This window comes from Anas platyrhynchos, chromosome 1, assembly GCF_047663525.1.
Source record: "Anas platyrhynchos isolate ZD024472 breed Pekin duck chromosome 1, IASCAAS_PekinDuck_T2T, whole genome shotgun sequence".
In the NCBI taxonomy this organism is placed as follows: domain Eukaryota; kingdom Metazoa; phylum Chordata; class Aves; order Anseriformes; family Anatidae; genus Anas; species Anas platyrhynchos.
This window is the reverse complement of record NC_092587.1, coordinates 177,746,514-177,759,913: the sequence shown is the minus strand read 5'-3', so window position 1 is coordinate 177,759,913 and position 13,400 is coordinate 177,746,514. Positions and strand designations below refer to the sequence as shown.

Sequence of the window (13,400 nt, the reverse complement as noted above, 5' to 3'; positions counted from 1 at the left end):
TATCTGCTGCCAGTTTGATTAATGTGCCAACACAGACTCAGAGTTAAAACTGCAGGGATTGATCATTATTTCTGCCTTTTAAGGATGGCATGATTTCCTCTCTACATGGGAAAAGCTTCACACTTATATTTTTTCACTAGTAACTACCACTGCGAGCCTTAGATTTCGTCTCTTTTAAGCCTGCATCCTGTAAAACACTGTAATTGCATGCAGCTGTGTTTGCAACCCTCCGCAAATGGGAAGTGTGCGCTGAAAAAGACCCAAGCCTAGGACCTCCACAACACGCAAAGAAAACGCTGCTGGCTTACCAGAAAAAGACCCTGTTTGGTCTGCCCTCCCCTGCCGTTGCTACCTTGCAGTTTATGACATCCGGATAGTGGGAGGTCTGACAAACCGAACAAGGCAGTGAGCAAGAAATTCCGTTCCTGTGGAAATCAGTAATTCCTCCGTGCAGGCTGCTTTTGCTCGTGTGTGTGTGTGTGCTTTCTTTTGTGTCACTTTGTGAAGGGCTCCGATATTATTATTATTTTAAATATAGCTTGCCCTGGGGCGGGGGAAATGCACAAGGAAAGAGCCAGCAAGCAGCCTATCTCTCAGAAGAAAAGAGCAAGCCTCGCAGCACGGGAACTAGCTTCACTCAAGTGTGCAGTTTAGAAGTAAAAAAACCAACAACAATAACAACAACAACAACAAAAACACAAGACCCTATTCCAAACACCACCATTTTGGAGGACGCTGAAGAAAAAGGACCCCAAACTGGCTAAATACAGTGAAGGATACGGTCAAACAGGGTACAAAGCGAACCTAAACGCAGTTTGAGCATGGGCTCTGAAGTGCAATGTAAGTCTTCCTTATTTTTTTATTTTTATTTTTTTTTTAAGTCATAATATCTAGTTTAATTTCCATTTTGAAGCCAGGCTGGGCCAAAAGGTACAATTAGCTACGAAAACCAACGCGGAGCAGAATGTGCGATCTCTGATACCAGCCTGAACATGATACTGAAATACAACAGAAGTCAGAGACTATCAGCCATATTATGGAAGATGTACTATAAATAAGAGCATATCTAATTATTTCAAGAGAAAGATGCTGGATGGAATCTTTAATCAACTTTCTTAATAGGGAAGCAAGAGCTCTGCTGTTTTGTATGGCAAGCTATTTTAATACTGCTGTGTTTAAAATTGTGTGATTACAGTTACCAATAGCAATAAGATGTAGCTCCAGAGGGGAGTCCTAGTGGTTGCAAAAGTTTTTTTCTCTTTTATTTCTACAACATTTTTGCTCTCTCAAGCCTCAAGTCCACAGTCTCTAGCCTCCAGTTTGGCTTTGCTGTTCAGCTGGATTTTCGATGTGTGCCAACGCTGGACTTCCTATGGAACAGAAAACAAAACATTTCAGCATTCGGAGTAATTCTGGTATGTTTTTCTACATCATGCTACTGGCAAAAATGCAGTCGACAAAAGATTGTGCTCCATCAACTTCTGACATGGACATCTGAGGAATATAAAGCCTGATGGTGACAAAGGGTGATAATTTCCTATTTTTCACTATTTATCTCACCGGTTTTGGACTTAGCAATGGATATTCTTTGTGATGAGGAGAGCTCTGTGAACCCAACTGCAAACTCCTTAATACAAATAAATCATGAGAGAAGACTCTACAGAAACGTTTACGGACCCGGAGAGATTAATATATCACATCTCTTTAACTTGACTGCGGACTCCGAAAACCTAACTAATCTTTCGTGTGAAAGTAATATGAGTCCACCATGCTACCCTTCCCTGTTACAGCTTTCACAGAAAAACTGGCCAGCTTTGCTGACAGTGATAGTGATTGTTTTAACCATTGCTGGGAATATTCTTGTCATCATGGCTGTGTCACTGGAGAAAAAGCTGCAGAATGCCACTAACTATTTTCTAATGTCACTTGCAATAGCTGATATGCTGCTGGGTTTTCTTGTCATGCCTGTGTCAATGTTAACCATACTGTACGGTGAGTATTAACCATGTAATCTGCTGCATGTATAGAGAAGCTTTAAACATTGCATGCACAAGTAGTTGTTGTTCTTATTTCAGTCTCTTAGCACAAAGAAATTGCAGTTACTCCATGCAAGGTGAAATATGTGTAAATGGTTAAAGGATGTAAGAATAGGTGAAATGCCTTTCCCCACTTTATATATCTAGTTATAGACATTTTAAACTCAGCCCAGATCATTAATTTACTACTCATTTGCTGATTGAATTGTCTCAAAATGTGTATGAAGATGTTTTGTTCTCCTTATTCTTTCATTTTTCCCCATGACTTATAATTTCCAGTTTTTCTGATGAGTATTTATGGTCCTGCCAGTTACTTTGCTCTGCAGATATGCACAGAAGCAGTAATGACCACCTTTAGATTAAAGGTTGGCAACCCCTTTAATTCTTTTTTTAACGAAGTAATTCAAACTCTAATAATTCTCTTAACACCAACATCCTGCTCAGACCTCCACTTGCTGGCAAAGGCTGCAATAAATATTGTGGGAGTTAAAAAAAAAAAAGGATGGGAGTTAATTCTGCCTATTTTTTAGTAACATTTACAGAAGCAAAGCTAAATATCGGCTATGATTTCTTAAGAGAAGTTATTTAAGAATTAAGTGGATTATGACTCACAGTTCATACCCGTGTAGGTGATTAATAGCAGACCTTTCTTCTCCTTTTCACCAAATTATTTGCAGCACAGCTCACGTAGGAAAAAGCAGCAGCCTGTGCATTCGGTACAAATACTGCCAGGCTGTTATCACCCCTAAACTTTGAGAAATGCATTTTCCAGTGCCACAACTGAGTGGCTGCAGCTGAAGGAGAAGCCAGACAATGTCAGGAGGAAAGTGAGGCTGTTTGCAAAGATTTCTCTTGCTGCACGATTTCGGGAGTATAGCTCTTGAGTGTGAGCCTGTAACTTACGAGAGGTTTCATCCAGAAAACCGATTTCAGCGTTTTTACACAGATTGCACCCCAAAACGGTGTTGGGCATAGGTGAGGGTGCAGCGTTGTGATTTGTCGTATTAACGGTGAAATTACCTCGGTGGTGGAGGAGACGGTGTAAAGCTGGGCAGAAACCGTCCGGTGCCTGAGCTGAACAAAAACCCTGCCTGGTTCCCTGAGACAAGCAACAGGGACTCCTGCTGGCCGGGCTCTGCTGCCGAGGAAGGAGAGGAGCGAAACCCGAAGGGCTGAGGGGGGATTTCGGGGGGGAACCGCCGGATTTTCGGGCACAAAGCTCCGCCACCCCCCGGAGGTGGCGCGGGGGGAGCGCCCCGGCAGCATCAGCCCGGTGTCATCGCATGGTGACAAGCGATAGGATGCGAGGAAATGGCCTTAAGTTGTGCATGAGGAGGTTCAGACAGCGCATCGGGAAGAATTTCTTCATGGAGAGGGACGTCAAGCATTGGAAGGGGCTGCCCAGGGAAGTGGTGGGGTCCCCATCCCTGGAGGTATTTGAGAAATGTGTGGACATGGTGCCTAGGGACATGATGTAGTGATGGGTGTGTGGTGTGAGGTTGATGATCTTGAAGGTCTTTTCCAACCTAGACAACTCTATGCCACCCATACTGATAGTCCCGAGTCTGAACAGGGGACTTTTGTAAGAGGACTCATGAACCACACAAATCCTTGGACCTTTTCCTCCCTAACCAAACTTCAAATTGGAGCCATGTTTTTGTCGCTGTTGGTTTTGTTGTTTGTTCTTGTTTTCCCCTGGATATGTGGAGGGTTGCATTAGACAGTGACCAGAGCACAGCACAAGAAAGAGGTGCCCCATCCCATACGCCACTTACCATGTCCTTGGGCCAGCCTGGAGGATGTTATCTACACCCTTCCTGACTTCTGTTTCATCCGCAGTTGGCTCCTCTCATCTACCTTCTTATTTTGTGGTCCTGTAGTCTCCAAGGTGGTTTATCTGAAGGGTGGTGTTTTTCCCTTCCCCATCCAGGTAAAGCCAGGACAAGAGGTCTAGGAGGGTATGACAAATGTGTTCCCACAGAGAACAGATGCATGGTGTCAAGTGCAGAAGTAGTTTATGCCTTTTCCCTGTGTAAACTGGCCTTGCCTGGCAGAGAGAGGCTGCTTGGAAGACATAACCCTGAAAGACAACCCTCACTTGACACTCCAGAGACTGGATTCCCCTTTTAAAAAACAAGAAAGAGATAAAACATATCCATAAATACCATGCAGCTTGTCAGCGTCAGTCATATTACAGTAGTCCAAGAGCATCTGGAAATAGGTCTCAGTGCTTACGGAGACTACATTTAATTAGGGGCAGACCTAGCTCCTTTGCCTTTGTTCCTACTATTGCAATTTAGGCTGTACTGTATCTCCAAATGAGCCAGGCACTCCCTGAAACACTAACATATTCTCACAACACCAGCTTTGGCATTGCCCCATGCAGAACTGTTATGGGCAGCTCGAGTAATATGCTCAGAATTAAATCACCACAAGATATGGGCAAGGTTAATTGCAGAACTTGCCCCAAGAAGAGTTATTAGTGGTTCCCTGCAGGATTAGAGGGACCTTTGAATGAGAGTCCTGCAGGGCTCTGCTTATCCTGGGTCTGCTCAATACTGCTCTTAACAATTTGGGTAGAGTATGAGCTTGCATGGTTTTCCAAAAGTCCCAAGCTGGGAGAGGTTACAAGCACTCAGAGGGACGGGATCAGAATCATCAACAATGATCTGGACCCCTGAAGAGAAAGTCTAAAATGAACAAATGAAATTCACTGAGGATAAATGCAAAGATATCCGCTTAGGAAAAAGATAACAAACCAACTACTGCTGGGGAAATTAGTCCAGACTTCAGGAATATTGAACGAGATCTGGCTGTCAAAATGAATCATAAGCTCAGTGTGCATCAATAGCATCCTTTTTTTTAATACAAAACACCCTCATCATTCCAGGTTGCATAAGTCGGGACATTCCCTGCAAGACCTGTGAAGCAATCTTGCATTTCACTTAGCAGTCAGAAAGTCTTTGCAACACCACAGAGTCCAGTGTTGGTCACTGCAGTATAAGCAAGATAAATTAAATAGATTCCAGGGCAGAGAAACAAGAAGCACAAAAGTTCTGAAAACATCATCTGCAAGCAAAAGATAAAGGAATTGGCTTTGCTTTGTCTGGAGGAGAAAAAGAAAAGGCTAGACAAGACACGATAGCCATCTTCCAATAGCTTTCAGAAAGGACAGTAATCAATTATTCTTCATTGCCATTGGAAAGAACAAGCAAAAAGAAAGGCTTAATTTGCAACAGAGAAGATGTAGACTGCATATTGGTAAACACTAATGCACTTACTTGGGATTGCTCTCTCTGGGGGAGCCTATCGTGTTCATTGACGATATAGAGAATGCCCTCCTTATTAAATATGTGGAAGGTATCTAAAGATAGGTGATAAAAATATCACCGATATGCAACCAAACACATATGCTTCTCTAGCTGCTACTAAACCTGAAGTTTCAGTTTCAGAATTTAGGCGTTGCAGATCAGCTGGTGTTAATAATACATTAACCACACCAAAGAAAAATCTTACAAGAAAATTCAGAAATTCCACACTTAGAGTTACAAATTATTTCTCTTTCCACATATTTGTTGCCAGAAATGGTTAATTACAACACCAAGCATTACTCATATAGAATTAAAAAGAAAAATACATACCCAGCACGTAGCTTGGGGGAAAAAAAAATGGTTTCTGAAAACAGAAATTGTCAGGCAGCTTCTACTGAAGGCATCACTCGCTACCAGCTCTTCTTAGAAGTATATATGCATTAAGAGAAATGCATCACAACAATAACCATGAATATGTCACATTTGGAGCTGATGTCAACTTTCTTTTGTGCAGGATACACGTGGCCTCTACCTACGAAGCTCTGTGCCATTTGGATCTACTTGGATGTGCTTTTCTCCACTGCCTCCATCATGCACCTCTGTGCCATCTCGCTGGACCGCTACATTGCTATTCGAAACCCCATCCACCACAGCCGGTTTAACTCAAGAACGAAAGCTTTTGCAAAAATAATCGTTGTTTGGACCATATCAGTTGGTAAGTGAGGAAATATCTCAGCATGCAATTGCAGATTTCGAGCTTTTGAGAGGATTTGACATATATATTGCAGCCTAAAACTGTATTCTCTGCCTGAAATATTTTGCTTGCCACAGTGAAAGAAGTGCTGTAATGTAGTAATTAAGCAATAGACAATCAACAATGACAACGGGAAACGGAGGAGAAGCCGAGCAGCACTGTCACAGGAAGAATGCGCATCAGCAATAGGTCTATTGAGTTCAGGTTTGCTTTAAGGATGTGTTTATTTCCCATATTGATTATCCATCGCTATCTTAACATCTGAAAAGAAAAATACAATCTTGACTTACAAGAAGATTTCCCTGTTTTACGTAAATCAATTGTTCCCAGCTTCTCATTAGGGTAATTTGCTCAGAGTTTTTTCATACGGGCAGATCTTTTCTGGCTTTCTTGGTTCACAGGGTGGGATATTTACACCATCCCGATTAGGAGGCATTACTGCTCTGCATACCCCATAAACCAGAGATGTTTCCCACAGGAAAGTCCAGAGTTGCAGCCTTAAATATGTGCCCTGAATGACTCACCAGATGAATCTCTCTTTGCACTGCTATAACCCAGAGACTTGAAACCAGCCATGGCAGTGTCACTTGCTCCTTTACATGGTAGCAGTGCCCTGGGTCCAGAGCTGCTTCAAGGCATGGGAGATGGAAAGGGTTTGGTGTCTGGTGCCATAAGGGTGTCGGGGCATTTTGTCTGCAAGTTGAACAGAGGCTCTCAAGCAGGCTGAAAGCACAACTCCCTTTCGGCTCATCCATTTCTGTAGAGCTCTCTGAGCACTGGCAGCTCGCTTATTCAGAAGCAGGAAAAATTCACTCCCTTGCTCTGGAATAGAGGAATGTTGCCAGCAATCAAACGTAATTAGCCACTTCCCTGACTAATATAAATTAGTGCAAGTGGTAACTGTAATCCATTACCAGGGAAGGAGATAATGCCTAACACTGCCACCTGCCTGCTGCTCTGAATTGTCTCCTGGCCTCCCTTCAGCCCTGTCAGAAAAAAACACTCCAGGATATTTATGGCTTAAAGTAGCTGCATCTTCTGCAGCACAGCAAGAAACAGCAAGAGCCCTCTCTCAACGAGAGGGCAGTTCTGCATCCTCCAAAGTACCGCAGACCTGGCAAGGTCCAAAAGCACCACACGTGTTTCTGAATGTGGTGTGTCCAGCCGATCAGATGTAGGTGTCTAGCACAAGCCTAGAGCTACTCACTCAGGTGTAGATGTCTTCATTTAGCTAAGATGAATCATACCTTCTATCCCTGCAGCCCCTTTTTTACCATTGCACTAGAAAACACATTAATTTCTACGTTCATTTTCTCCCAATCTTGGACACCGCTAAGCATAAGCATTCTCTCTATAACATAAAAAAGCAAAGTATTCATTGTGTATCTGTACTCTGTATTTGTGTGTGCTGCTTGTTCTTAGCATGTGAAACTACTGTGCTTTTTAAACACTAATAAATTCACAGAAGGATCAGAATGAGCAAACTAGTGCTCCACGTACCTCAGCATCTTTTTTTCAGACAGTGATTTGCTATCAGAGTGTCTGAACTAGATCACTATTAGAGCGAATTCAGAATAATCTATAATTTAGGCCCTGTTGTCTAGAATATGGTTCATGTACTCTAGTAGGTGGGTTTAGTTCTTTGATAAATTGATATTTAATTTCAAAAGTTAGGAACATTCTTTGCAGTAATAGCTGGTAACAACTTACCACTTTAAAACACCTTTTCTGCTCTCTAGAGGATTTTCCTCTAACAGTGATCAGCTAAAACACAGATTTTATTTGTTATCACTGTGGCAAGTGACAGCAACACAGTCCCTATTTATATAAATCTGAAAATTGCAACTTCTGGCTTTATTGGAAAGCACACAAGTGTGGCATGAATGAGGAGGACGGAGTCAGTTTTACTGTGATGGGATAAGGACACGCGTAAGGCAATGGGGGATGTTAGAAAGATAGTTGGACTGACAGAAAACTCTATCTCATTCACATATCATCAACACAGCATGTGGCTTAAATAAATGCAAAAGAACTCAGAAAAAAAAAAAGGAGATTGAGGTGTGCAGGTGTGCAAAAAAGTTATAACGGAGCTCCTGAGCTGCCCATTGGAAATCTGTACTGAGATTGCACCATGGCACATTGCTAAATAAAAATGCTGGTGTTATGAGCAAACTTGCTAGATGCCAGGTCTCCTGTGCAATCTAATGTCAGTTGGTCCGTGACTCTGTCCTGGTCCACCCTAGTCCGACTCAGAATGGATAGGAAATAGTTTCTGAAGAATGAGGTGCTTCACACATCATTTGCTAATAGGAAATGGTTTCTGAAGAATGAATTGCTCTATGTATCATTTACCAATCTGCAGGCTCTCAGGGCTACTTAGAGTGGCAGTGCTATAAATTACTTAACTCTTTGCACCTTCAGATGTGTCCAGCTAGCACAGGCACAGCCAGTGCCAGGCACAGCACGCTTTCCCCAGTGCACAGTGGGGCTGTGATTTCAGCAACAAATTCACAGAGGTGGGAGCTTCTCAGGGTTTTGCCTTCCAGCCTCATTTCAGACACCCTTTGGCTGCCCTTTGCTCCTGAAATTTGCAGCTGGTGCCCTGTGAACCTCTCTGAATCTCTTCTATTACTTCTGCATCCTCTCTGAGACGCAGGTGGACAGACCATAATATTGAAGACATGGACAAACCATAATTCATCTTGTTTCATAATGTTTCTGCCTTGTTCTCAGTTCCCAACTTAGTAAGTCCTACCATGCTGTTAGTCTTCAGGACCAGTCAATCAGTGGTCTTCTTCAGTAATGCTGGAAGTAACTAAAAAAAATAGCATAAAAAATGACAGGTTATATGATTTGCTTGACTTCTGCAATCTTAATTTTCTTTGTAAAAAAAAAATATATTTTACTAACATTTGTTTTTGCATTTAGTGGAAGAAGAGCATTTAGCCAGCAGCCTTTCTTTCACTAGACCATGTAATGCCACAGGCAATTGGCTTAAAATGGATTATAATTACTGTAACAGATTCTAATCATGTCTTTAATTCTTAAATCATCCAGTACCTAGAGTGGCTAGATAATTAGATTATTTGTAGCTGTTGAAGGCAAAAGCCCATTAGACCCTGAAAATTATTCCATTTGTTTTAAAGCACAGAGGTCATTAGTGAGAACAGGTGTAAAAAGCCCCAGCATTTTACCTTCCTTGAAAAAATTAGACCAAAATGTGTTCAATAGTGTTTAGCTGGGATCTATAGATGTGCGAATAGAGCCTATGCTGAAAAATGCAGGTAACACACCTCTAAGTGGGCCTAGGAAACGTATTGCTCTGCAAAAGGCCAAAAATCAGCATTCTCTCCTTTAAAAATCCTTGAAAGGGCCACATAAAAGAGTTAAAGTCATGAATGTTAAGCCCCTATATATATATCATCCCTCAGTCCTTCTTGCTCTCTGTTCTCCTGCTAATGGTGAAGTTTGATGAAGCTCAAATCCTCTTAGTCTGAGTTTTCTCTTTGCTTATCATTTCTCACTCAGCCTACACATCTGCTCGCTGCCTTCAGGCAGTCTCTGCTCTCCCCAGTCACTAACAACTTGGATTTATTCAGTGCTTTTCAGGCAGAAAAAAAAAAAAAAAAAAAAAAAAAAAAAAAAAAAAAAAGTATAAACTGGAGCTGGACAAAGCTGGTGAAATATTCCCCATAACAAAATTCTCCATAATTTTGCCATTGCTTTCGAGGTTGCAAAACCATGAAAATCGTGCTGCATATGAAGCAACATTCTGCAAACCACAGGGTGCAAAAAGTTACCTCCAGGTGTATAAAAGAGGTCCAGGGCAACTCAGCCCTCTGATATTTTGGCTTTAAGCTGGCACGGAGGCTTTACACTTCTTTCTCAGGCAGCCTGCAGTTTCTCTGCATGACTTCTAGCTGTCCTGGAGAGTACGAAGGGCCAGGGAAGCAGCTGGGATTTGCAGAGCATAGCTACCAGCATCTCAGGATTGTGGTTTGTCGACAGCTTTGGCCTCCTTCAGCTCACTGAGCACTTAGGACAAGGACAGCCTTCACTTGAAAGTCCCTTTACTGTTTTCAGAAGGCACAGATAGCCAAGGGGCTGCAGGCTGGGTATCCCTCTTCTGGCTCCACCACATCCTCCATTTCTTCCTAATGTCTTTCTTTTAATTTGCCAGTTCATTCATGTCTCATTTAGGGATGGTTTAGCATAGGAAAAGGCTACTTGATATTACATGGAATATACTTGCCTAAATTACAAATAATTACCACAACATTAAACTCCACTAATAAAGATTCAAAGGTGAGCACCTAAATTTGTAAGCCCTGAAGCTAACCTTAAAATATCTGCTACACTACAGTCTTTACCATAAACATCAAAAACGGTGACACAACACGCAGAGAAAATTAAATTAATGATAGTGAAGGGTGATTACACAAAATCTTGTAAACACAGCATTAGAGCTTCATCATCATCTCACAAATATAGGACCTTCATTGTATTGCTTTATAGACACATGATATATGAAGTTCAGCGGTCAGCAACAGTTGTGCCAGTAGGGAGTTCATTGCCATCCTAATGACCAGCCATGACAACTAATAAATAAATGAACATTTCATGTGCAAGTTGTCTGAGAGACGCTAATACGAAGTGCTGTGATGCACACTTCCAAGTTGACTAGCACATGCATTCTGGTTATTAGACATTACTCACGATGTTTCTGAAAAAGACACGTAAATATCATATTTACTTTCCTTATTGATATAAATTATTGCTGTCTTTACTGTACATGTGTAACAGAATCCTTTGCTTGATTTGGTCCTCCCAGAAGAGTGAACGTATCTCACCCATCAGAGCAACAGTTTACCAATTATCTCCCTCTTATGAGTGTGTAGGTTAAAAAACCTTGCACTTTGAGCTTCTGTATCTTTTTTTCAGTAGCTGACAAGGAGGTGTTACTAACCCTATATTTCACCTTTTTGAAAATAAAATTAAAAAAGAAAAGATTAAATCAATGGGAATAGAATAGAATAGAATAGAATAGAATAGAATAGAATAGAATAGAATAGAATAGAATAGAATAGAATAGAATAGAATAGAATAGAATAGAATAGAATAGTTCAATTGGAAAGGAGCTTCAAAGATCATCTAACTTAGCTGCCTGAGCACTTCAGGGCTAAGCAAAAGTTAAAGCATGTTATTGATGCATTGACCAAATGCTTTTTGAACACTGATGGGCATGGGGCACCAGCCACCTCTCCAGGAAGCCTATCCCAGTGTCTGACTGCCCTCACGATAAAGAAATGTTTCCTAATGTCCAGTCCGAGCCTCCCCTGGCACAGCTCTGTGCAGTTCCCATGTGTCCTACCATGGGTTCCTGGGGCAGAGCCCAGTGCCTCCCCCTGCACTTCCCCTCCTCAGGACATTGCAGGCTGAGCAACGCTCCCCAGCTGCTGTGCCTGTGTCCAGCACTACCCCATCTCAGCTGCAACACCCAGCATTTTCCTTGTTGAACTTCATGCCATTGAATCTCATTGAGCTGATGTCTATATTCTCCAAATCTGGAAACACAGAGATAAAGAAACATCATAAAGATCCATAGGGCGAAATTTCTGAAGCAGAGACATGTGTGACCTGGCAGATGTCTAAATGGGAGAGAATATATTCTACCAGTACATATGTATTGTCAAATAGAGATGTAATATATGTAATCATTATCACATACATATTTACCATTTTCTTTGTGTAGTTACCTGATTGTCAGGACAAGACGAAGGCTTTCTTTTCCCATGAAATTGTCATATGCACTCATTTTATATACTTCTCCTTTGCAAGAAACATTCTGCTTCACAGGCAAAAAAAAAAAAAAGGAATGAGGAGTGGTCACACCATTAATGTGTGTCTTTTCTTTCTGCTTGGTTTTATTTTAAGGGCAAGTTTTTACACAATCAAGCTGTATTTTTAATAGCATAGCTATGTGGAAGGTTGATCAAGGTACTGATGACAGAATTTGTTCATTGTCCTTTTCTTTATTTCTTTAACTTGTCTTTGCTTAGAAGACCATAAGGACTGTGCTCTTCTCACTGAAGCTACTGGCAAAAGAAACATTAAGTTCAATTGGACTAGGCTGGTCCTATTATCAAGTCCCTTTGAATGAATAAGCCCTATAATCAGCCAGTCTCTCTTTTGTAGGACATTTCAGAGTAATTGGGGTGTTTTAAGAAAAAAAGGGCAGTAACGGTACAGTGCCTATTATAAGTTATTCCTCTGTCTTTGAAAGGCTGTATTTTTGGCCAGTTGTGTGCCCAGCACAATGTGCAACACACACAAGAATCCAGGATGTGTTTCCCCACTGGAGAGGGAAGTCTTGGTCCCACCACCAGGCTAACATTTCTCCAAAAAGTGCTATGTAAGGTGTTGCAAAGTGTAGAAGGGATTTGTACACAGACCTCTCTGGTAGATCTGGTAGATCTAGTGGATCTCTACAACAGCATAATGCCAAAAGGGGTTCCTATATTGACCAAGAAATTAGTTGAGCGTCTCTAATCAGAGGAACAGGGACTTCTGCACAGCAGAAACCACATGCAGTATAAATGAGCGGGAAAGAAGTGCACAAGGAGTCATGTTGGGATTTATAAGCTCTGTCATTTGTACACTGTAATTGCATTTAATCACCTTATAAATTAAAAATAGTGTTGTTGAAGTAGCACTGTGTTGCATAAAGAAAAAATGTCGTGAAAAAGAAACTTGAAGTCCTTTTAAAATTGCACAGAGCAATCTCACAGCTTCGTTTATGTGTTTTAAAGAATTAGAATTTGTTAAAGCCAGATTTTGCGTTTTATAATGTTAGGAAAGATAAATGTATCACAGGATTCTGCTTTAAAATGAAACCCATACATTTGCCCCAATTAGCATGAACATTGCAAACTACGGCACACTTGGGCTGCAATTAACTTCCCTCATGCGTTTCCCTGCCCATGTCGTTGGCACCATTCCTAAGCAGAAGCCCAGCTAATAAAAGTCACGGGGTTTGTCAGAGCTGAGACAACATATTGCTAATTACCTGCAACAAAATTTAGTAGTACCTGTCAGCTGATTTTTCCTCTGTCCTCCAGAGTCACCAGTGGAAAACAGCCTGCCGAGCTCCTACGACTTTCTGAAAGCAGGTGGAAACACTGCAATAAGGTTTCTCTTTTCTGGCTGATCACAGTTGGAGCCGTGCACGTCACAGTGTTCAGTCCTGTATTTCTCTTGCAAGGAAATCTCACCCACTGGGAAGACTTCTTTCCTTTGGGC

General features: G+C 41.6%; 1 protein-coding gene and 2 long non-coding RNA genes across 5 annotated transcripts in view; 1 reads left to right on the top strand and 2 right to left on the bottom strand.

Annotated features, from left to right (window-relative positions):
- The window catches only part of LOC140001316 (uncharacterized), a 15,378-nt gene extending 14,948 nt beyond the window's left edge, over positions 1 to 430 (bottom strand). Inside the window, exon 1 of the long non-coding RNA XR_011806425.1 lies at positions 309 to 430. This is a non-coding gene — a long non-coding RNA (uncharacterized lncRNA). The remainder of the gene's footprint in view (positions 1 to 308) is intronic.
- Positions 198 to 13,400, top strand: part of HTR2A (5-hydroxytryptamine receptor 2A) — a 27,273-nt gene continuing 14,070 nt past the window's right edge. The window contains exons 1-3 of the mRNA XM_027471700.3: positions 198 to 840; positions 1,292 to 1,992; positions 5,862 to 6,062. Coding sequence (XP_027327501.1) covers positions 1,578 to 1,992; positions 5,862 to 6,062 — 616 coding nt within the window. The 5' untranslated portion in view covers positions 198 to 840; positions 1,292 to 1,577. The remainder of the gene's footprint in view (positions 841 to 1,291; positions 1,993 to 5,861; positions 6,063 to 13,400) is intronic.
- LOC119715655 (uncharacterized) overlaps positions 1,231 to 13,400 on the bottom strand; it is a 25,623-nt gene continuing 13,453 nt past the window's right edge. The window contains exons 2-6 of one of the 3 annotated variants that reach the window (XR_005262931.2): positions 13,190 to 13,392; positions 11,858 to 11,946; positions 8,857 to 11,665; positions 3,812 to 3,986; positions 1,231 to 1,370 (exon numbers count right to left, since the gene is read on the bottom strand). This is a non-coding gene — a long non-coding RNA (uncharacterized lncRNA). Of the gene's footprint in view, positions 1,371 to 3,811; positions 3,987 to 8,856; positions 13,393 to 13,400 lie in introns of all 3 variants that reach the window. The other 2 variants (XR_011806424.1, XR_011806423.1) reach the window with 2 other exon arrangements.